General features: G+C 28.2%; 9 protein-coding genes across 11 annotated transcripts; 4 read left to right on the forward strand and 5 right to left on the reverse strand.

The window, feature by feature from the left end:
• Positions 1-3: 3 nt before the first annotated feature.
• OCT59_005399 (uncharacterized protein) lies at positions 4-1,226 on the forward strand (the record flags this gene model as incomplete). Its single annotated transcript, XM_066138348.1, has 2 exons — positions 4-99; positions 165-1,226. 2 exons carry the CDS (start codon positions 4-6, stop codon positions 1,224-1,226), a joined length of 1,158 nt encoding a protein of 385 aa, XP_065997495.1.
• A 289-nt stretch (positions 1,227-1,515) lies between these two features.
• Positions 1,516-2,634, reverse strand: OCT59_005400 (uncharacterized protein; the record flags this gene model as incomplete). Of its 2 annotated transcripts, none has more annotated exons than XM_066138349.1 (8): positions 1,516-1,664; positions 1,759-1,773; positions 1,852-1,890; positions 1,973-2,029; positions 2,095-2,148; positions 2,220-2,236; positions 2,298-2,499; positions 2,598-2,634. In XM_066138349.1, 8 exons carry the CDS (start codon positions 2,632-2,634, stop codon positions 1,516-1,518), a joined length of 570 nt encoding a protein of 189 aa, XP_065997496.1. The 2 variants fall into 2 exon arrangements, with proteins under 2 accessions (XP_065997496.1, XP_065997497.1); XM_066138350.1 differs by having other exon boundaries at positions 2,298-2,441; positions 2,598-2,614.
• Positions 2,635-7,870: 5,236 nt separating this feature from the next.
• On the reverse strand, positions 7,871-10,634 carry OCT59_005401 (Glycogen synthase kinase 1). The gene is made up of 7 exons (XM_025320635.2): positions 10,526-10,634; positions 10,147-10,331; positions 9,891-9,974; positions 9,468-9,816; positions 9,182-9,375; positions 8,915-9,101; positions 7,871-8,849 (listed from the first exon to the last, which is right to left on the reverse strand). The coding sequence occupies exons 1-7, from the start codon at positions 10,626-10,628 to the stop codon at positions 8,716-8,718; spliced, it is 1,236 nt and encodes a 411-aa protein (XP_025170845.1). The 5' UTR covers positions 10,629-10,634; the 3' UTR covers positions 7,871-8,715.
• Positions 10,635-10,807: 173 nt separating this feature from the next.
• OCT59_005402 (uncharacterized protein) lies at positions 10,808-12,085 on the reverse strand (the record flags this gene model as incomplete). Its single annotated transcript, XM_025320636.2, has 4 exons — positions 10,808-11,406; positions 11,474-11,507; positions 11,574-11,875; positions 11,956-12,085. 4 exons carry the CDS (start codon positions 12,083-12,085, stop codon positions 10,886-10,888), a joined length of 987 nt encoding a protein of 328 aa, XP_025170846.1. The 3' UTR covers positions 10,808-10,885.
• Positions 12,086-12,234: 149 nt separating this feature from the next.
• On the forward strand, positions 12,235-13,495 carry OCT59_005403 (uncharacterized protein). The gene is made up of 4 exons (XM_025333596.2): positions 12,235-12,336; positions 12,421-12,485; positions 12,579-12,642; positions 12,728-13,495. The coding sequence occupies exons 1-4, from the start codon at positions 12,289-12,291 to the stop codon at positions 13,154-13,156; spliced, it is 606 nt and encodes a 201-aa protein (XP_025170847.1). The 5' UTR covers positions 12,235-12,288; the 3' UTR covers positions 13,157-13,495.
• On the reverse strand, positions 13,339-15,184 carry OCT59_005404 (uncharacterized protein; the record flags this gene model as incomplete). Its single annotated transcript, XM_025320637.2, has 7 exons — positions 13,339-14,158; positions 14,234-14,349; positions 14,414-14,525; positions 14,590-14,678; positions 14,739-14,832; positions 14,915-14,992; positions 15,050-15,184. 7 exons carry the CDS (start codon positions 15,182-15,184, stop codon positions 13,448-13,450), a joined length of 1,335 nt encoding a protein of 444 aa, XP_025170848.1. The 3' UTR covers positions 13,339-13,447.
• Positions 15,185-15,444: 260 nt separating this feature from the next.
• On the forward strand, positions 15,445-17,018 carry OCT59_005405 (uncharacterized protein; the record flags this gene model as incomplete). 2 transcript variants are annotated; one of them, XM_025320638.2, is made up of 6 exons in its annotated part: positions 15,445-15,463; positions 15,545-15,597; positions 15,705-15,773; positions 15,903-16,138; positions 16,208-16,459; positions 16,720-17,018. In XM_025320638.2, 6 exons carry the CDS (start codon positions 15,445-15,447, stop codon positions 16,736-16,738), a joined length of 648 nt encoding a protein of 215 aa, XP_025170849.1. In that variant the 3' UTR covers positions 16,739-17,018. The 2 variants fall into 2 exon arrangements, with proteins under 2 accessions (XP_025170849.1, XP_065997498.1); XM_066138352.1 differs by lacking the exons at positions 15,445-15,463; positions 15,545-15,597; positions 15,705-15,773 and adding an exon at positions 15,784-15,816.
• A 60-nt stretch (positions 17,019-17,078) lies between these two features.
• Positions 17,079-19,533, reverse strand: OCT59_005406 (uncharacterized protein). The gene is made up of 7 exons (XM_025309510.2): positions 19,166-19,533; positions 18,813-19,087; positions 18,322-18,732; positions 18,169-18,261; positions 17,732-18,105; positions 17,477-17,664; positions 17,079-17,393 (listed from the first exon to the last, which is right to left on the reverse strand). Exons 1-7 carry the CDS (start codon positions 19,518-19,520, stop codon positions 17,224-17,226), a joined length of 1,866 nt encoding a protein of 621 aa, XP_025170850.1. The 5' UTR covers positions 19,521-19,533; the 3' UTR covers positions 17,079-17,223.
• Positions 19,534-19,648: 115 nt separating this feature from the next.
• Positions 19,649-21,030, forward strand: OCT59_005407 (uncharacterized protein). The gene is made up of 6 exons (XM_066138353.1): positions 19,649-19,871; positions 19,936-20,085; positions 20,149-20,232; positions 20,310-20,364; positions 20,452-20,706; positions 20,770-21,030. Exons 1-6 carry the CDS (start codon positions 19,671-19,673, stop codon positions 20,874-20,876), a joined length of 852 nt encoding a protein of 283 aa, XP_065997499.1. The 5' UTR covers positions 19,649-19,670; the 3' UTR covers positions 20,877-21,030.
• Positions 21,031-21,246: the final 216 nt, after the last annotated feature.

Raw genomic sequence — 21,246 nt, forward strand, 5'->3', positions numbered from 1 at the left:
AACATGGATATCTTGCCAGAAATCGACTTAAGTGAGAACAGAATTACGAATAATACAATTGACAAACTAATCGAAACGCTTAAAACTACCAAGTTCAAGGTTAACCTTATTATACAAATTAAGATATATTTTAAATATAAATCTAAAGTTTTTATTTGAATTAGAAATTGAACCTCGAGAGTGTCTTCACTAAAAATAACAAACAAGAAACCTTTGAAATTTTGAGAAAAATATGCGAAGTAATTAAAGAAAGCACAAATTTGGAAGAACTGATAATTAGTAAAAATGCACTAGGAAAAAGCGGTGCAAAGGCGTTAAAAGTTTTTTTAACTAATAATGTTAATTTAAAGCACTTGATAATCGACGATGCGGGGTTAGGCGAAGGAGGTACAGTTATATTAGAATCGTTATTGAATTCGAGAAGGAAAACTTCTTATTTAGAAACATTTTCAATAAAAGAAAATGTTTTAGGAAAACAGTGTTCCAAACTGCTTTCTATGGTTCTACATAAACATAAAATTACACTAACAAAAGTAATTTTGTCTCGAAACAGCTTTTATAACTCAGATCTTTGTCGAATAATAGAGTCTTTAAGTTTGTGTAAGAAGTTACAAATTATTAATCTCGAAGATAATTTTTTCACTAAAAAAACATCGAAAATGCTTAGTCGATCTTTGGCTAACTGGCCGGATTTAAAACAACTAATAATTAATGATTGTTTGATATGTAAAAAAGGTGTTATATATATTTTAGAGGCATTATTAAAGGGTACCAATAAAAATATTGAATATCTGGGGTTTCAATATTGTAGTATTGATGAGAATGGGTTCTATACTTTGGCAAGTATAATTAAAAAAAGTCTAATGTTAAAAGTGGTGGAAATCAATGGGAATTATTCGATTAAAAAAAAATGTATGTCAAAGCTAAATTTGGTCTCTAAAAAAAATGGAACCTTGATAAATGGATTTGATGATTTAATTAACGAAGATGATGAGGGAGAAGAAAAGGAGGGAAAGGAAAAGGAGGGAAAGGAAAAGGAGGGAAAGGAAAAGGAGGGAAAGGAAAAGGAACTGGACGATAATGAGGTAGAGGAAATTCATAATGACATGAAAGGGAAAGGTCATGATGGAAAGGAGGGAAAGGAGGGAGGAGGGGCTGGACGTAGAGGAAGAGGAAGGAAGGACATGATGAAAAGGAGGGAAAGGAGGAGGAGGGGTTGGACGTAGAGGAAGAGGAAGGAGACTATGATGGAAAGGAGGAGTGACTGATGATGAAATCATGAGTTTTATAATAATAATAAGATAGTGCCGTAGTACAGTTGCGATTTTATCGTAAAATTAAAATATTTTGTATATATTGTGCCAGCTGGCAACTTAATAAACATCCCATGACTTTAAATTTTAGCTGAAAAGTTAATTGAACGAATAATTTACTTACATTAATTATTCTACGTAAAAATCATTCATAATTTTTTATTTATTTTTTTTTTACATTTTATAATATAAAATTATAAATTCAGTCTAATGTGATAAATCGGATACTATTATTAACCAAATTCATTGCTACACTTTTAACTCCAGTTTTTTTCAATTTGCCCAAAGAATAGAATAATGAATCTATAATAGGATCTCCAATATTACTAATAGCCAATAAACTTTCTTTGTCTAAAGAAAAAAATATATATATATTACTTCAGATTCAAGTTCACAAGTTTTGCTTTCTGTTAATTATACAATACCCGGTTTACCACTTTTTTACATATCGAAGTATTGCCTAATATAATTTAAAATACCAAAAAGTAAATATTACTTTTGTTAATCAACAAAGTAGAAAAAAAATACGAAATTTTACCGATTTTCACTCTTTTTTTATCATTTTTTAGGGTTGAGCCTTATATAGAAACAATAAACATAAATTTAGTATTATTGTTTGTTCTAATTATTAAGATTATAAGACATAATTTGAAACGTACAAAAATCTTCGTTAGTATTATTGGTATCCGATATTTCTAATATTTCTACTTGATTATCTATAAATAAGTAAAGAAGAATTTTACTTTTGTAAACAACAAAAGAAACGATGAAAAAGAACTACCATCACTTTCCCTAACATGTTTTTTGTTTGAATTTCCTTCGATATCTCGCGATGCTTATAATATAAATATGAAAATTGGATTAATAACTTTATAATAATTATACATAACAAAATCTCAATATTACTGCTATACCGTGTTCGCCTATATATTAAATATAAAATCATAGTAATTTAAAACTAACCTTCAGAAAGACTTTACCAACCGTGCTATTAAGATTAGAAAGATCGATATTTTTAAAGATAATCCAGAACCATTTGTCCTAATAATTCCTCCTAGTATTACTGGTGGTGATGGTCCTCCTGGTTCTCCCGGTGGCATTGTTTCTGAAACTTTTAGTAATAATGCACTAATAAAAAACAAAATAAAAATAATGAAAATAATGAACTCTAACTTGGCATCGAAATCTATAATTATGAAATATTGATTCAAAAAAATTGATATAAAATTCGATTTATATTGCCACACATTTTATTTTTTGTTTTTTTTTGTTCTCATTTTTTACCTGCACAATTCTTGCATTTGTCTTTAGTTTTTGACATCTTTTTTCAAAAAATAATTCGTGTCTTTTAAAGAAAGAAAGAAATTTAGTTTATAAAATTAAATAATCTAATTACGTTATTTTATTTAATTTTTTTGCCAATCGAAATATTCATGTACTCGATCAGAATATTTTAAGGACACATCATCACATACCAGGTCATTTGTGAAACCGATACGAATAGTATATATTCTTCCAGAATATTTTAAAATATTACAATTCGAAACACTATTTTAAATATCCATTTGTACAATTTCAGTATATTTTAAGAATATTATATTAACATACCTAAATTACTGATAAATTACTTTTAAGGATATTTTCCATATCTAATCAGAATATTTTAAAATACCAGTCAATATTACATTTAAAAATTAAGTATATTTTTCGTATAATTTAAACTTATTTATTATTATAGAACACTATTTTAAATATACTGTTCGTACAAATTTCAGTATATTTTAAGAATATTATTACTATATAAGGATATTTTAACCATAAAACTAGTACAGTTTAAGGATGTAGACTTTTTATAGGGGAAATAGTATCTTAACTATTAGATTATATAATATTAAAAAGTTTTCTTTCAGCTAATTAAATTGTATGACATAAAAAAGTTTCCAATAGTCTGTATGAATTGGTTTATTATTTTTAATAATATAGTTAAATAGAAGAAATTATTTTTATTATAGAATTTATTTAATTTATATCATTTTTTACTATATTAGTAAATCAGAAATAGAGTATACCTGTTTAATTTTATTAAATTTTAATATATACTAGTAGTACCTGTTGACTACGTCAACATTCTATGCTTTACTTAACATAAAATAATAATTGTAGTATGTTCTTGGGTATAAGCATACTACAGGATCTATATCATTGACCTTTTAACTGTATTAAAAATATTAGAATTGCTATTTTCGTCAGGAATTTTTGCAGATATAATAGTATTATAATCATCAATAGTTTTAGGTTTATATTCTTGAGCAAGAATAAAAAGAAGATAAGCATGAGGTTAGAATTCTATTGTGTATAAATAAACTATGACTTTTTCAAAAATGACTTTTTTCAAAATATCATTCAATATTGATTCCAGTTTCATATTAAAGATATGACTTATTAAATCAGAATAATCTTTGCATATTTTGATTTGAAAGAAGAGCTTCACCATTTTGGATTATATATTATAGTGATAAATAAATCAGGTTTACCAAATACTTGTAAAATAGCTATTCTATTTTGATATATTTGTTAAGGTTCACCAATAAAACTTGAAAGTATGGTAGTATAATTCATAGCATTCTGAAAGCCATTATATAATTCTGCACATATCTTCTTTTGATTAAATTTTATATAATTTAATTGCATTTGTTTAACTACTGTATACATATCAACAATCTATTGTTGAAATAGTTATCTATAGGAATATAAAGTCAATGCTTCTTCAGGTCATCCAACTTGAAGATAATATGAAAAATAATCATTGCAGTTACATTTTTTTTATCTGATGTGTTTAGTAATTCATTTTCATCACTAAATTTGGATACATCTTTATTATCATAAGTATAAGTAGATTTATTATTACATTTAGGAATGTTTGGATGCCACATATCTTCTCCTCTTGGAAACATAAGAACATAATGAAGTACTGCATAAGCATAATAAATCTTTGAAATTTGTTACATTTCTTTTTTACATGATGGTAATATTATATCATAATTTTGATTTTCTATTTCTTATCCATTTTCTATTATGATAGCTACTACTTCTGATGTACTTGATATATTATACCATTATAAATCTCTTATTTTATTATCAATTATTGCTAATTTCAGTTTAAATCTAATAATGGATCATTTCTTAGCAATTGTCCAGCTTGGTGAAAGATATTAATATATGGATTGATTTTATGTAATATTTGTTGAAATTCAATAAAAATATTAAAATCAAAGTTAGGTATTACACTTAATCTATTATTAATTTCATGGTCAAGTATTATAAATGTAAATTGGGCAAAAGAATATGGATTTTCAGGATTAGACAATAAAATACCCATTTTATGATACATTTCACCATGAATTCTAAAAGTGTAAATCCACCTGTACTAGTAATTTGATGGTTAATATTTGCTCTAAGGTAATTCTTGAAAAAGGGGAAGTATGACTTTTTTATTTGCATAGTATATGGTAAATACTGGTGATTTTGATGCTTATTTATTCTTTCATCAATTTATATTATAGCTTTATATTTGTTACATCTATGTTCTATTTGACCTAGTGAATGGTGTTCTAATCTAAAAGAAATCCATGGATAAATACATGTTTTAGAAATTTGTGCTAATTGATCAATTTTATTACCAACTCTATCCTTTTGTTCTTTTAGTTAGTCATGTTATAGGTACATTTTCCTTTTCACCTGAACGCTTTTGATTTGATTACAAAATATTGCATTAAGTATTCTTTGCCATTCTTTAAAAACTTCATAATTCATATTCATATTATATATTATAATATTATAATTAAATTTAAAAATTTGGTTAGAAGTTTAGAAGTTTTAAATAAATTTAAAAACTTTTTAGAAAAAAGTAGTTAGATGTTTCAAATGCATTTAAAAAAGGTTTTAAAAAAAGGATTATCAATATCAGTTATTTACTGATTTTTAATGATAAAAAATTACTATACAATTTTAACAAATTATGATTGTGTATTTATACTAATATGGTAATTCCGGCCAGAGTTAAAATGATCGTCATAATAATTTCCTTTTTTGTATTTTTGCGTAAGCCCGAGCCTCAATTTTCGTGATAACCTATAGCTTCGGCTGGAATTAAGTGATCAGCAAATTAATATCCTTTTTTGGATTTTTGTGTTTCCCAAAACTTGAAGTAATAAAAAGTTATAGCTTCGGCCGAAATTAAATGATCGGCAAATAAATTTCCTTTTTTGGACTTTATGTAACGTTACGTGTTATTTAGACCAATGAAAACTGTGTCACACAATTCAAAGTTTATTTATACGGGTAGTCTAAACGTTACGCCACATGACACCGTCAATGATTTTTAATATATAGATAAATGATATATTTCTAATTTTTTCTTTAATAAATTCTAAAATTTGCTTAGCAAATCGTTTATTTGATTTATCTAATAAATTTATTTCTATTAACTAAAAAGTCTAATTTCTTAAACTGTTTTACAATCAAATGTGCCTGCAATTTTATTTTTTAATTAAAGCCACTTTTAAATACCTTAAAATATATTATTATATAAACCAATATTTTTATAATAACTGAAATTCTATAGTATTATTCTTGGTTTGTTTTTCTATTTTCTTTTGTGAAATGGCTAATTATTAAGAAACAAATTATCAAAAGGGAAAAAATGAATAATTATTTTAGGATTTTAATCATTCCTTATCTGATAATATTTACATAAGGCTATTTGGTTAGAAAGAAAAATATATAGACAAATTGTCTATTGAATTTATTTTTTAGTTTCACATCATTCCATATTTGATTATATTTACATATGGCAAATTTTATTTGAAAGAAAAATATATAGACTTCTTTTAGTAGTTTTAACGAATTAATTAGAAAAACTTTTTCGTGCAATTTCATCATTTTGTATTCGATAGTATGTACATACAGCTTTTTTAATAAAGAAAAAATTATACATGCACATTATTTATAACGTGTAGTTGCGAAAGAAAAGAGGTTTAATATTAGTAGTAAAGATAAAAAAATGAAGTCGAATAGTAAAAAGCGGGATAATACAAATGTTAATATATTAGGCTTCAGTGATGAGACTAGATGGAACAAATGGAATGATTTAGCATTCCATCGAGAGGGGTATTAGGCAAATTTTTAGGTAGATCTTAACAGGCACCTAGAAATTTGGGTGTATTATTATTTTTAATAGTGATATAACCGTTTAGGTGACAGGTCGACTTGTTCTTAGGAAAAGTAGTCTTGTTTCATAATGCTTAATTTTTATATGTATTTTGTTTATCTTATTTTAAGTTTTATATATGTAAGTAAGCGTAGTTATAATAAGACAAGATCGCATCTAAATAAAAATAATAATAAAAAAAAAAAAAATAATAAATTCTATAGTATTTTTTAAGTAAAAAGCCAATAAATAGTAGCTAAATTTTTTAAATTGAAATATCTTTTTATCCATTAACCCTAAAAATATAAAATTACCATCATTTGATGCATCTTAATGAGAAGAATCTGATAGAAATAAAATTGTTTTTCTACAAATATTATGTAATAGGATAACTTATAAAATCTAAAAATTTATGAATTAATATAACTTTTTATTTATCAATTTTAGAGTTATGATTTTATTACTATTAAATATGCCTTAATAAGAGGAATCTAACAAATATAATTTTATTTTTCTATGATCACTAGATCTTAAGATATTATAAAAATTCAAAAATTTTTAAAATTAATTTTAGCCCCTACAGTTTAAGGGATAATATTAACAATTCATTAGTAATACAATTTTGCATTCTTTATAAAAGTGATACATAAAGTGGATTGTTTAATACAATTGCATTTATTTATTTAAAATATAACTTAGGGGTGATTTAAAAAGTGCTTTTTGTTTATATATATTAATTACTTTACTTTTCAATTTAAACTAGTATAGCTTTTTCTTTAATTTGTACTCTTTAGAAGATTATTTAAGCTTTTATTTTATTTTTTTTATTTAGTTTATTTAGAATTTCACATGTTTATATATTATTTTTAAAATTCTTATATAAATTTAATAAAGATAAAAAAAAGATTACTAAGCTGTATTTGCATCTAAATTACTAGTAAGTTAAAAAAATCATTTTTTAAAAAAAAATGTAAAATTTTCTTAAATAATTATTTTTCAAAAATTACTTTTAATATAATTAATAATATTTTTAAAGTTAAATTCTTTTGATTTTGATTGCTAAGAATCTAAGATTTAAAGTAATTAGCTTTTTATTATTGCTTTATATTTGATTAAATTAAAAAAGCTATAATATTCAAAATTATATAAATTATATTATTTTTATTTAAAACTAATTATAATCTAATATTATTTTATTTTTTTCATTATATAATATATATAAAAAACATTTTTTTGGCTAAAACTGTGTAATTCTAACCTTTAAAAAGATATATCTTTATATATACCAATTTGCTTCAGAAATGTTTAATATATTTTCATTAATTTTTACTTGAAATAATAAATTAAAAAAAAATGAAAAATATAAAATATCATTTATGGTTTAGACCATTACTACACAAAAATGAAAATTGTAAAAATATTATTTATGGTTTATACCATTATTACACTTATATACTAATCAGTTTTTATCAAGTCATGAATAAATTATGATATGAACTAATATAACTAATGTAACTAATGGTAAAGGGTAAAAATAAAAAAAAAGAAAATGTTCAATGTCATAAAATAATATATAAATATAAAATAAAAAATAAGAAAAGAATAATATGATAATTTTTTAAAAAAAAAAGTATTAACAAATTTAATACTAAAGCTATAAATATCTTTATACCAATGCAAATTGCTGCAAAAACTGCAACAAATATAATGCCAATAGTAATCTTTGCTTAATAAATTACTAACAACCACAACAATTAAAAACCGCATAATAAAAATCCTTAATTACAAATCCTCATCCTTACAAGCCTTTCTTGTTTATAGGATGGATATAACTAATTGATATGCAAAAATAATATATAAAATTAGATCAATATGTATAAAAAAAATACCCAAATCTGTCAAAAGAAGAAAATAAAATAATAATAATAATAATAATAGATTATTCACATCCACAAAATATTTGTGATCATTAGAATTTGTGAAGCAATCATTAAACGTACCAAACAACCTATGCAGCCAAGAATATAAAGGAAAAGAAAAACAATTAAAATTTCTAATCTAATTAATATTGAAAAAAAAAATAAATGAAACAATTAAAGACAATAAAGGATTAAATTTTTATCTTTTCCTAAATATTTTTTAAAAGGAAAAAAAAGGATTTTAATATTTAAAGTCTAAAGTCATTATTTATTTTTAATCCAAAGATGCACGCATTTGAGACTCTGTCAACGGAGTGAAATTATGAATATCAATTCCGCGAGAAAGGATTTCCTCCTCAGCATGAGGAGGTACAAGTTGGGAAATTAAATCTTCACGGATAGATAGTTCTAATTAAAGAAAAATAATTGTTATTTCACATAAAAATTAAATCTAGAAAAATTTGGGTTCATACCTTGTGCTGTGAAATCAAAGAGCTTAGGTAATTCCCTCCCATTTGGAAGTCTTGTTTCTGGATTTCGTAGTTCATCGAAAAATGGATGGCACATTGCTTGAATTGCTGTTAGTCGGTTTGCTGGTGTATATTCCAATAGACGGGATATAAGATCGATTGCTTCAGGAGGCGTTCTGGCTCTGAAAACCTAAAAGAACAAATTTTCTGCTTGTTAAATAAATAATTCGCAAAAAAATCAAGTATAAAGAATATAATAAAATCAATCACCTTTGAGAATGGATGAGGCTTGATTTGAGGGAATTTATGTTCCATATAATTTGGATTCATGGTTTTGATTTGCTCCCTTGTCGGCGTTCCCAAAACTTTAATGATTTCAACTAATTGGTCAATTCCACTTTCTCCGGGGAATAAAGGATGTCCAAGCATTAATTCTGCCATAACACACCCTGTTGACCAAACATCTGTATAATAATTAAGTAAAGACAAATCAAATTTGAATTACATCTAAAAGAGAATATTTATAATTAAAGAAGGATAAAATAACAATCATTACCAATATTCGTTGTGTAATTTGTTGCGCCAAAGATCAACTCGGGCGCTCTATAATATCTTGAACAAATATATGAGACATTTGGTTCACCAGCTACTAAAATTTTTGCACTGCCGAAGTCACATAATTTTAATACGCCCGTGGCCGGATTCAGTAACAAATTTTGTGGTTTAATGTCACGATGACAGATGCCAAGAGAATGGATATAGGCAAGTGACCGGAAAAGTTGGTACATATAAAGTTTTATGAGAAGCATAGGCATTATTTGTTTGTTTTTAGCATACGAACGTGATGCTCTATAAACGGTTTCAGGAACGTATTCAAGTACAAGGTTAAGGTAAACTTCGTCTTTCTATATTTGTTATAAAAGTAATTAGCGACACACACATTTTTATTACAAAGTGATTTTCCGATTAAATTATATACCTTTTCACCATTAGAATAGAAAAAGGACTTCAAATACACTATATTTGGATGCGATACCAATTTCATAATTTGGAGTTCACGATTCTAGATCAAAATCAAAAAAAAAGAAAAGATTATATAAATATAAATAATTTATCTATAAAATTGCTTTGTAAAGAATTTTTAACAACATTACCGTTCTTAAAAAATAATTAGACATTTGACATTCTTAATTGACAAGTAAATTTTGAGATGTTCAATAATTAAAATAGCCTACCTTAAATCGTTTATCCTGAAGTACTTTTTTGATAGCAACTTCTTCGCCAGATTTAATTAGTTTTGCTTGATATACAACACCAAAAGATCCATTTCCGACTACTTTTGTGACTGTATAAGCTAATTCGAATTCTTCTGCCGTTTTTCCATCATTGGCAGTTACTTTGAATAACTTAGGAGGATCATCTAACGAAAGAGGAAACCGGATTAGTATATTACACAAAGCTTTAAAGTTAGCCTTGACAGATTAAATTAAGAGTCAGGTAAAAATATATGAAAACAGTACTGTTACCAATAAAATCAGTCTAAAGCGAGAAGTTATTAAATTCTCTTCGACAAAAATTGGCAGACCATTTCATAAAAAATATAATATTACTTACCAACTTTAATTCCATTGATGGGACCGTTCGACATAGTATTGTGTGGTGGCTTTGTTTCTGTTGCGTTATTAACAGCGACCGGTGCGCGACGTTTGTTTGACATCTGAACTTCGAAAGATAATTTGAAAAATTGTTTGGATTTATAAGATCAAAATGTCATGGAAACACATTTTTCCAAATAGAGAATGCTTTGCCAGTTCCTTTTATTTCGTGTAACTATTTTGGATAATAATAGGCACCTGATTAGTCAGCTGATACTCTCATTTGGGCCAGAGCCGGAAATTTTAAATGACTCGAAAGAAATGAAAAATTTTATTGAAATTTATTATTAAAAATCACTAGATAAATCATTTAAATAATTCAATGATCTTTTGGAGGAGAATCCCAACTACGATTAAAATGAGGCTCAAGAATTTGATGGATTTCGTTTAAGATTTTTTTTTCAATTTCCGGAATTGTTTTCTTTCCCTTTTTTCTTGCATGCAATTCTTTAAGAATTGCAATAGCCTCATCAACTTCACTTGGATTTGATAAACCAATTACAGTACTGGTAATATCATCATAATCTAAAGCGAATTGAAGTGCCAACTTCGAGATATTCAAATTATTTCTGGCTGCAAGCACAGCACTTTGCGTAACAGCATGACGCAAACCAGTTGAAGCTGGGTGCCATTCCGGTGGCTCACTATTACGCAGAAGTCCCATGCTAAGTGGAGATGCGTTCATTATATATTGAACTCCAACATACTTAAATTCTTGAATATAGTCGACTAATTTAATGTTATGAAGACAATAATGAGAATAAGAAAGAATGGCATCAATCGGTTGATCGCGTTCATATTGAAATCGTGCTATTTTCAGAAGCACATCTAGAGGATATCCTATAAATTTGAGAGAATATGAATTGATAGGAAACATGTTTAAATCCTCTTTTTAAATGTGACTTACCGCTTATTCCTACATATCTTATTTTTCCTTGTTCCTTTAAATAAATAAGGTTAATAATCTGCACATATCAAATTCCTAAATTTGAATGGAAAATATTTACTTTTAACTTGAATAGTTCGGGCAAAGCCCCTCCTTCTTCAACAACATCTTCGAAATTAACAAATTCTACGTCATGCGCGTATACAACATTTAAATAATCTGTGCATAATCGCCTGCAGCTTTCTTTAACACTTTCTTGAATTCGCTTAGCAGTGTAGTCAAAATTTTTCGGTCCATACCGACCTACTTTTGTGAATATGTAATAACTTGAACGAGGGAATTCTTCCTGTAAAGCATGAAAGGCAGAACCAAGGATTTTCTCGCTATCCCCGTAATATGGGCTAGTATCAAATGCATTAATACCTTATTATCATTTGAACATCGAAATAAATAAATTGGTAATAACAATTACAAATGGTAATTGAAATTTGTTAATATAATACCTAACTCGAAAGCTCTTCGAACGGATAGCAACGGCCAGTCCTTTTCAATATGATTATACCGACCACTAAAGACTCCTGCCCCGAATGTTATTTCTGGAACCTGAAATTTATTAGATTCTTTATTTTCCATAATAAATGTATTTAGTTTCAAGTTTCGTGAAAAACATTAATAAAAATTACTTTATGATGATGTGTTATTAATAATTCAAAATTTGATCACAGATGGTTTTTTAAAAAAAAAAATTTTTAAATAAGATCATCGTGCAGTTATTACGATTTGTAATTCCCGCAGTTTTACATTCTGCAATTTCCTCAAAGTAAAATAGTCGAACAATGGGCGACGATCCTTGGGATGATTGGGAAGCTGCTGCTGATGCTGGCGTATGATCTGCTTTTTGCTCTTTTCACATTACTAAAGCTAACTTTGTTGACCATTATAACCAGTTTTTTATTTCCTTTTATTAGTTAGATCCAAAACCTAGTAAAGCTGCTGATGAACATGAAAAAAACAAGCAATTATGGCAAGAAGCGTATGAATAATTATCTCACTTATTTCTAATTCGAATATTTTTTAAAGTATCTTGTTATAATTTTAATTCGATCACATTTAATTCACATAATAGAAACGCGTACGTACAGCCGGAGATAGTTCGTACAGACACAACACGTACAGAATACGTACCACAAGTATTTAGTTTATAAATTAGCTAATAGCGTTGTAGATATCCTTGTTTTTAAATGAATCGATCTAATTAACATTTTAAAATGATAGCTTCGTATTTTAAAGCGTCCAAAAAATCCGGGACCAACAACTACAACTCATACTGGTGACAATTTCTCCATAAGTTCACTGAAAAAATCTTTAGCAGAACGTGAAGCAAAATATAATGTAGCAAGACAAAAAATATTCGGTACTAATACTAATTCTGACGATAATAACAACGGAGAAAGCGTAATCACTGGGAGTGAGGGTCAGATTCTTGATGACAAAAAGGACATTTTGCAGATAAAAGATGGTAGTAAACTATGGGAAGAAAACATTCATTATCATAAACCAAAATCTATAGGCGAAAAAAGAATTGTTTCTCCAGCAAATTCACAGACGGAAGGATCAGACATTATACGGCAACCGATATCTCCTAATTATGGACAAATGGGTGGATTTAATAGAATGAAAATTATCAAGAATCAAAAATCTTGATGTAAAATAAGCATCAAAAAACTTATGATAAAAGACAGCTAAGTGATTATAAAAAAATTAGAAATATTCAGTAATATTATTATTTAATGCTTTAGAATTCTTATTGTTCTTGATCTATTAATTTTCAATGAACTGTTGAGATAGGAAAAAAGTAAAATAATAGCAACAACAATAATAATCATGTCATATCATTCTTTTTTTAATGTAATCATTAATTTTTTTTTTGTAATTTTATCTTATTATATTACAAGTTTTTATTTTCAGATTAATTAAAGTTATAATTAGGTGTCATCAATAAAGTGTCGTTTCCGAACGATCTTCGACATTGTCAATCCTTTCTTCGCTACTGCTCCTTCTATCTCCACTTACAATTTGTATAATAGGTCCTTCTTTTTGAACTTGTTTGGAATGCGTTAAATCTTTTACATCATTCTTTCGACCGCGATCGCTCGATATTGATTCTAAGCTAGTTTCTGAAACAGTTCGACTATGTGTGCGGACATTTGGTGATATTGATTTCTTTTCTTTAGCTGTGGTACGCTTTAACATAGCCGTAAGCAAAGATTTATTATTATTGTTAACTGGAGATTTAAGATGTGAGTTATTCGATGGCGATATCAAAGAAGAATTAGAGAATCCATTATTTGTGGTCATTTGAGTTTCCTGTAACCCTTGAAGATTTTCAGTACTCGTGTCATTTCCGGCTCTTTTTATACTTTCTCTCATTGGATTGAAACCCGAAAGCCATTGTGAGGATGACCTTTCCTCTGAATTTTGTGATGTATTTGAATATATTTCCTTTAGACGTTCAGAAGCAGAGCTATCACCGGAAGAACCGAGAATACTCTGAACACTAGATAATGTTGTCCTATCAGGGCTTCGGACTGGGCTGAATGCACCATCTGAATCTTGATGTTTATCAGATAGCACTGTATTAAATGATATAGTACTTATGCTAGGATGAGTTCTTCGTTGTGGTAAAGAGAGTCTTCTTGTTTCAAACTGAAAGGAACCATGATTATGTTTTGGTCTTGTATTTACACATAACTTGTGAAGTTTTGGATATTTGATACTTGCAGATGAGTCTGTTAATCGTTCTTCTGCTGGTAAAAAACTTTCCATCTTATTTAGCGTTTGAAAGATTTCATGTATCATCTTATGAGTTTTTTCCACCTGTTTCATAAATACGTTGACTAAAAAATAAAAATCGATTATTTAAAATTCAATATCGTAAAGAATATGATTAAAATATCTTACCAATGCCCATTTGTTCATAATTAGCTTTTGCTTGTAATTGAGCAGCAATCACTGTCTGATTTATTTCCGCACAATATGTATCCGCTGATTTGACTGTTTCCATAACTATTCGCTAAAATCATATTATATAAATCGAATAGGATGTTTTTAAATTAAAAGGAAAATTCTAAATTTACCTGATCTTCACATATTTCTTCAGCACATTTCTTTATATGTGATTGATATGTTAATGAAAAATTAAACAATGATTCATATCCGAATGATGCTAAAATAGAATATAAATTAGGATAAGTTAAAAAATAATATCATAAAATGATATACATACGCTCTTTAACTTGATCCGATGATACAGGAGTAGAGCCCCATAATCCACTAAGTGTAAAACTTGTTTCGGGATGAGGTTTAATCAATGGTTCAAACTATAGTTTGTTAACTTTATTATCAAATTATAGAAAGTAGATGAAATATTTTATAGCAATTTGCAATCTAAATGTTAATTACCTTTGGGATTTTATCCAATTTTGTAATTTCCTGATCTAAATTATCTTTTTCATAAACTTTACTAACTGTGATAATGCCCTAAATTAATGTGAAATGAGTGTGTATTTCAATGATTATCATACATAATGAAATTACCTTCTCAATATCTCGCTGAATTATTTTTGAATGGTTTACTTCCGATCCTTCATTAATAATATCCTGGTTTTCATTTCTTTCTGTTATAATTTCATTAGATTGTCCAATTTCGCTTTTTGAAAGATTTTCGCTCATTTTTTTTTATTGATCAATGCACGAATTGACTTATCAGGGGAAGGGGCTAATTGAAAAAAAAAAATCACGTAAAAATGATATAACGAGATTGTAGATCAGATTTATTAGATTTATTAGTAATAAATTCGAAACTATTATCTATTTATGGAAATTGGTTCACGTGAGGTTTACATAAAATTATTGGTATATATAAACCTCTTGTTTTGTTTTCAAATTTGTAAAACATCTTCTTCCTCTTAGACTACGAATCATTTTTAAAAATGACTACACCAAGTAAACGTAAGTTAAAATTTTGCTACACCTTCGTAAAATAAAAATTTTCTTAAAATTTATTAAAAAAAAAAATATTTAAACTTCTAGTTTATATCGGTCATCTTTCTTCAAGAACGGAAAAACGAGATCTCGAAGAGCTGGTAAGTAACTTAATATTCGTCTGGTTGTTATAAAATATATCTTCCCTGTTTGATCGCGATATATTTACTTATTATTTTCTTTGTCTTTTCTTTTAATAAAACTTTAGTTCGAACGATATGGAAAAGTATTAAGCGTGGATGTGAAGCCCATGGGATATGCATTTGTTGAGTTTGAGGTTAATAATAATGAGTATTAATATGGCTTATGTAGAAAGCTTGGTATGTGTTTGGATTGTCACATTGGTTGCAATTTACACGTCTCTAAAACACGTATTATTCCACCAATGGATCCTTAAAATCAATAGGATCCACGTGATGCTGATGATGCAGTTAAACAATTAAATGGATATGAACTAGATGGTGCTCGCATTGCTGTTGAATGGTCACGTCGGTCTGGCGGCCCAGGTAGTGGTTGCTTTTTATGTGGCGGACAAGGTCATTGGGCTAGGGAATGTCCTGATGCCAGGGAAAAAGGCATGGATGTTAGGAGCGGCCGATGCTTTCGATGCGGAGAATTAGGCCATTTGGCAAAATATTGCAGGTATATTATTTGATAAATTTTCTAGAAATTTTTTGTAATATTTGTTTCATTAAAAACTATTTTCCACAGGGGTGGCGGTGATTACGATCGTAGAGGTCCTTCTCCTAAATACGGCCGGGCTCGTTCTCCATACTACGGTGGACGTGGCGGCTCTTATTATGATGACTATGATCGTTATCGACGTTATTCAAGATCTCCACCTTACGGAGGTTCTGGTAGTGGTTCTTACAGTGGAAGAAATCGCTCGAGGAGTCCTTACAGCAGACGTAGTCCGAGCCCTTATTACAATGATTATGGAAGAAGAAGTCCGAGTCCATATGGGTATGTTTTAGGACGGTGACATTTATGTCACCAGAACTTTACAATCGTTGATTTTATTTTATCCTTTTATTTTCATTTCTGGAAATTTTTTTCTGGATCACTGGAAATGATAAATGATATCGAACCCGGAGACTTTTGCATGTTATGGAGACTTCGAGGCTTTTTTGTTTTGGAATGGACAAGGAGACTTGCTGACAATTTTTTTTGCTCTTTTGATGTTTTGACACTGGATACATATTTTCTGGATCAACTTTTCTTAGGCGTGGAAGAAAATATTAGGCATTCTGCTGGACTTACCAAGGGATGCGTTACTCATCGAAAGACTTTTTAATGCAGTATGGAATCTTCCTCAAGTTTTTTTTTTCGGGATTAGAACTACGAATGGATCGGATTTTCTTTCTCTCTTTGCAAAATTCGGACTCGGTTACTATATCGGAACTACTACGAATCTCTGAATAATATTAAAGATATATTCATTATTTTGTCTTAAATAACTTGTTTCAATATTTTCTGATATAATAAATTCGAGGAACTTAAATTTAGAAAATTAATGCAATAACATACTTTTCTTTGTGTTTATAATTACTGTTTTGCTTTGATAACAATAAAACGTACTTTTTATAAATATATTTAATTCGATTCTTTAATTTATTTAAAGATATATTATTAAACAATAACCGAATCATTTTGCTAACGAATAAATAAGTAATTCATTTAATGTATTTAATGTTCTCTTTTCGCAAAATTTGATGTATTTGTAAAATTTATGTCATTTCATATTTTGGACCATCTCCGCCTTCGGGTGTTACCCAATCGATGTTCTGAGATACATCCTTAATATCACAGGTTTTACAGTGTACACAATTTTGTGAATTAATTTGTAAGCGCTTTTCGCTTGGGTTATTTTCGTCGTCAACGAATTCATACACACCGGCTTTCATATAATATAAGAAGCAAAATATAAAATTATTATGGATTCATTTATACAATAGTAAAAGAATAATTATTTTGATATACCTGGACAAAATCTTTGTTCAGGTCCACCAAAAATTTTCAGATTTCTTTCAACAGGTATCTTTTTATCTCGAACTCTTAAATGCACAGGTTGATTTTCTTTATGGAATGTTCCACTTCGAGAAACACTCTCGAGAAGATCAAATGCAACAACACCATCAGGTTTAGGATATTCTATTGGTTTACATTCTCTATTGTAATGAAGAACGAATTAGCAAATTTTTCAATTAAAAAATAAATAAATTGTTAATTAATTACTTTGCTGGTTTTAAAACAGCATAATCTTCATGACGATGTTTAAATGTCCATGGAGCTTTTCCTTTCAGAAACAACATTTCTAGACCAGCATATAAGATAAATCCATATACTCCAAGAGGGGTATTTATTGAAGGTCTAAAATTTCTCACTTTATACAATTCTTCATATACCCATGAATTCTTAATTGATTCCTCATATGCAGTGAGTGTTATTGGTCCATGTGGTAAATTAGATGTAATTGCATCATATGCAGCTTCAGCGGCGAGCATACCAGATTTCATTGCATTGTGTGTTCCCTTTATTTTAGGAAGATTTAAAAATCCGGCGGTACAGCCAATAAGGGCACCTCCAGGAAAAACTAACTTCGGGATAGACTAAATAAAGTATATTGTAAGGATTCTGAATTTAAACTACAAAAAGATTTCAATGAAGTATACCTGATATCCTCCCTCATTAAGAGCTCTTGCCCCATAACAAATAACTTTTCCTCCTTCAAGACATTTTCTGATTGATGGGTGAGTTTTATATTTCTAAGAAAACGAATTAGTCAAACTGTTATAAAAACTTTTTTTTAAAGAAAAAAATTTTACCTGGAATTCTTTATATGGATACAAATATGGATTCTCATAATCTAAAGAAATTATAAACCCTATTTGTACGATATTATTTTCCATGTGATACATAAAACCTCCACCGTATGTTTTATAGTCTAAAGGCCATCCGGCCGCATGTAAAACATAACCGGGAACATGTTTGGCCGGATCAACTTCCCAAACTTCTTTTATGCCAATTGCATATGTTTGTTGTTGTTTACCTTCACGAAGATTGAATTTTCTTATCAAGGTTTTAGTAAGCGATCCATGGCAACCTTCGGCAAATAGAGTAACTTTGGCTTGGAACTCCACACCACGTTCAAAATTTTCTTTTGGTTTAAAATCTTTATCAAGGCCCATATCGTTTGTAGCAATACCGCGTACACTACCATCCTCGTTATATAAAACCTAAAATGATGCATCATATAAAAATTCAAACCGACTATAACGAAAGCTCAATAATTTAATAATGTTGATCATGATCTAACCTCGCTTGCAGCAAAACCAGCATAAACGTCAACTCCAACTTGTTCAGCTTGTTCTCCTAACCATTTTACAAAATTGTTCAGACTAACAATATAGTTGCCTTTGTTTCTCATCAGTGATGGAAGTGGTCTAAGAGGGATAGATAATTTCTCTGTGAGGAATCTCATATCATCTTTAAGCACTGGTTGATTTAAAGGTGCTCCCCGTTCTTTCCAATCAGGTAAAAGTTCGTTCAATGCTCTTGGCTCAATAACCGCACCGGAAAGCGTATGAGCGCCTTCAAAAATGTCAATTATCAGAAATGTATATATTATATAAAATAATACTAAGGTACTTAATTTAATAAATTACATACCTAATTGACTAGCTTTCTCTATAACTATTACATTAATCTCTTTTCCTTCAACATTTGCTAATTGTTTTAAGCGAATCGCAGCTGATAATCCTGCTGGGCCAGCTCCAACTATAATAACATCAGTATCAATGACCATACGTTCAGTAGTGAGTCGTGGATCGACTTCTTGGTTCGAGACCGACGCAAAATTTCGAGAGGAAGTTATAAAACTTCCATATGGGGAATTTAGCTTTTTAAGACGAGATAACTGTAAATTCTTATGTAAAAGAGAGGTTTGAGATAAGGTAAACGGAATCCTCGCACGTATTGGGAAGCCCAATAAACTGTTAATTCTAGGTAATCGCCAAAAACCCATTACTACAACGTATAATTTTATTTTGTCTTACTAAAGGATATTTTATTATTATCTTATCAATCTCGTTAAAGATTTGATTGGATACATCCATCTACAGATTTTAAAAATTATATTTTAATTATAGAAATATCAAATTGTAGTTTACGACAAATGGAAGAGTCTATTCCTAAACCCGCTGAGAATAACAATCAAATTAATAGTAATTCGGCCGAAGAAGAAAATCCTCTGGCCTTCATTTCAAGTGATTATTTTCTCGGTTCGGAGCCTGAGCTTGCATCAGAAAATAGAAAGAGAAAACGAAAACGCAGAAGTCGTTCTCTTGAAAAAGCAAATAAATTAGCAAAAAATGAAGTATGTTTCGTAAACAAAATTTTTATTTATAAATAAAGTATTTACCCATTTCTTTTATTTGTAGTCAAGTGTCAAAGTAAAAAAGACTAGACCAAATTATTTTCTATCCGTTCGTCTTAATTCTAAAGGAATACAAGAAAAATTTAATGAATTTTTTAATTATGTGTCTAAAAAATTCCCGGAATATAACAAAATGCTTATAAATCCTCAACAGGTAACTATATTATTCCAATTTTATTTTAATTTATCTTATTAATAATTTTGTGGATTTATATAGATACATATTACGCTCTTTGTACTTCATCTAGGAAATGAAGATAGTATCGGAAATGCAAAGAATTGTCTATTAACTAGCAAAGATGTAGGTATTTTTATTTATTTATTAACGCACAATTACAATATTTTAAATGTCGAATTGCTAATAGCATAATTTACCAGATCATGAAAGACTCTTGTCCAAATTACAAGCCGTCTCTTCATTTCCAAGGAATCGGTATTATATATATTTTACTACCTTTTATTCTTTTTCATAAAAAAAAGTCCCGATAATCTTTATTAATTTTCGATTATATATGAACAGATGTATTTAATGGAGGTCGAGTAGTATATACTACACCAAAGAATAACGATGATTTGGTTGCCTTTACAAAACTTACATATGCTCTTCATGAAAAATTTCAACGAGAAGGCTTCGTAAACAATGATATAAAAAAAGAATTTAAACCTCATGTGACACTTATGAAGTTGAGAAGGAAGACAATAATCAAGCATAATGATGGGAAAAAGAAAGAGGTCATTAAACGCATTTTACCTGAAGTTTATGAACATTTTAAAGGTAAAAATTTTAAATTATTTAGTTCTATTTACTCAATTAATAAATTAAATTTGTGTTCAATAGGATTTGATTTTGGAACTCATTATCTTGAAAGCGTGGAATTGTCTTCAATGCTTTTACCCAAAGGTGACGATGGATATTACGCTAGGTTAGGAAATATAGAATTTTAAATATATATCAGGTATTCTTACTTCCGACCACGTGTAAGCCCAATTCGATTTGTTTTGATTAAGCCAGTGTTTTTTATTAAAAATATTTTATTATTTAATGTTAAATAATCTTGTAATTTAATAAAAAATAAAAAATTAGTATTATAAATTTTTTAATCTTTGGAATTTTTAGAATTGGAATCCTTGCTCATTTACGTAAGATAATTAATTTGAAACAGTTACAATACCTATTATAATAGAGATCATCAATTATTGTCCAAATATATAATTAACAAACCGTGTATAAACTATAAACTTTTGCAAAAGTGGCTCAAAGATAAATCCTTATTCTGATATATCTACCGCGTGATGTCAGCTAGAGATTATGTAA

The sequence above is a fragment of the Rhizophagus irregularis genome, chromosome 13 (assembly GCF_026210795.1).
Source record: "Rhizophagus irregularis chromosome 13, complete sequence".
NCBI classification, from domain to species: Eukaryota; Fungi; Glomeromycota; class Glomeromycetes; order Glomerales; family Glomeraceae; genus Rhizophagus; species Rhizophagus irregularis.

Excerpts from the sequence above, each read along its gene's own strand:
- OCT59_005401 (XM_025320635.2), bottom strand. The coding sequence starts at position 10,628 with ATGTCAAACAAACGTCGCGCACCGGTCGCTGTTAATAACGCAACAGAA. Across the intron at positions 9,975-10,146 it reads TTCAGGATAAACGATTTAAG|AATCGTGAACTCCAAATTAT; the intron begins GTAGGCTATTTT and ends ATTTTGATCTAG. Across the intron at positions 8,850-8,914 it reads CTTTGATTTCACAGCACAAG|AACTATCTATCCGTGAAGAT; the intron begins GTATGAACCCAA and ends TTCTTTAATTAG.
- OCT59_005403 (XM_025333596.2), top strand. The coding sequence starts at position 12,289 with ATGGGCGACGATCCTTGGGATGATTGGGAAGCTGCTGCTGATGCTGGC. Across the intron at positions 12,486-12,578 it reads AAGCAATTATGGCAAGAAGC|AAACGCGTACGTACAGCCGG; the intron begins GTATGAATAATT and ends TTCACATAATAG. Across the intron at positions 12,643-12,727 it reads GTACAGAATACGTACCACAA|CTTCGTATTTTAAAGCGTCC; the intron begins GTATTTAGTTTA and ends TTAAAATGATAG.
- OCT59_005406 (XM_025309510.2), bottom strand. The coding sequence starts at position 19,520 with ATGGGTTTTTGGCGATTACCTAGAATTAACAGTTTATTGGGCTTCCCA. Across the intron at positions 19,088-19,165 it reads AGAGAAAGCTAGTCAATTAG|GCGCTCATACGCTTTCCGGT; the intron begins GTATGTAATTTA and ends ACATTTTTGAAG. Across the intron at positions 18,733-18,812 it reads CTGGTTTTGCTGCAAGCGAG|GTTTTATATAACGAGGATGG; the intron begins GTTAGATCATGA and ends GCATCATTTTAG.
- OCT59_005407 (XM_066138353.1), top strand. The coding sequence starts at position 19,671 with ATGGAAGAGTCTATTCCTAAACCCGCTGAGAATAACAATCAAATTAAT. Across the intron at positions 19,872-19,935 it reads ATAAATTAGCAAAAAATGAA|TCAAGTGTCAAAGTAAAAAA; the intron begins GTATGTTTCGTA and ends TTTTATTTGTAG. Across the intron at positions 20,233-20,309 it reads GTCTATTAACTAGCAAAGAT|ATCATGAAAGACTCTTGTCC; the intron begins GTAGGTATTTTT and ends ATAATTTACCAG.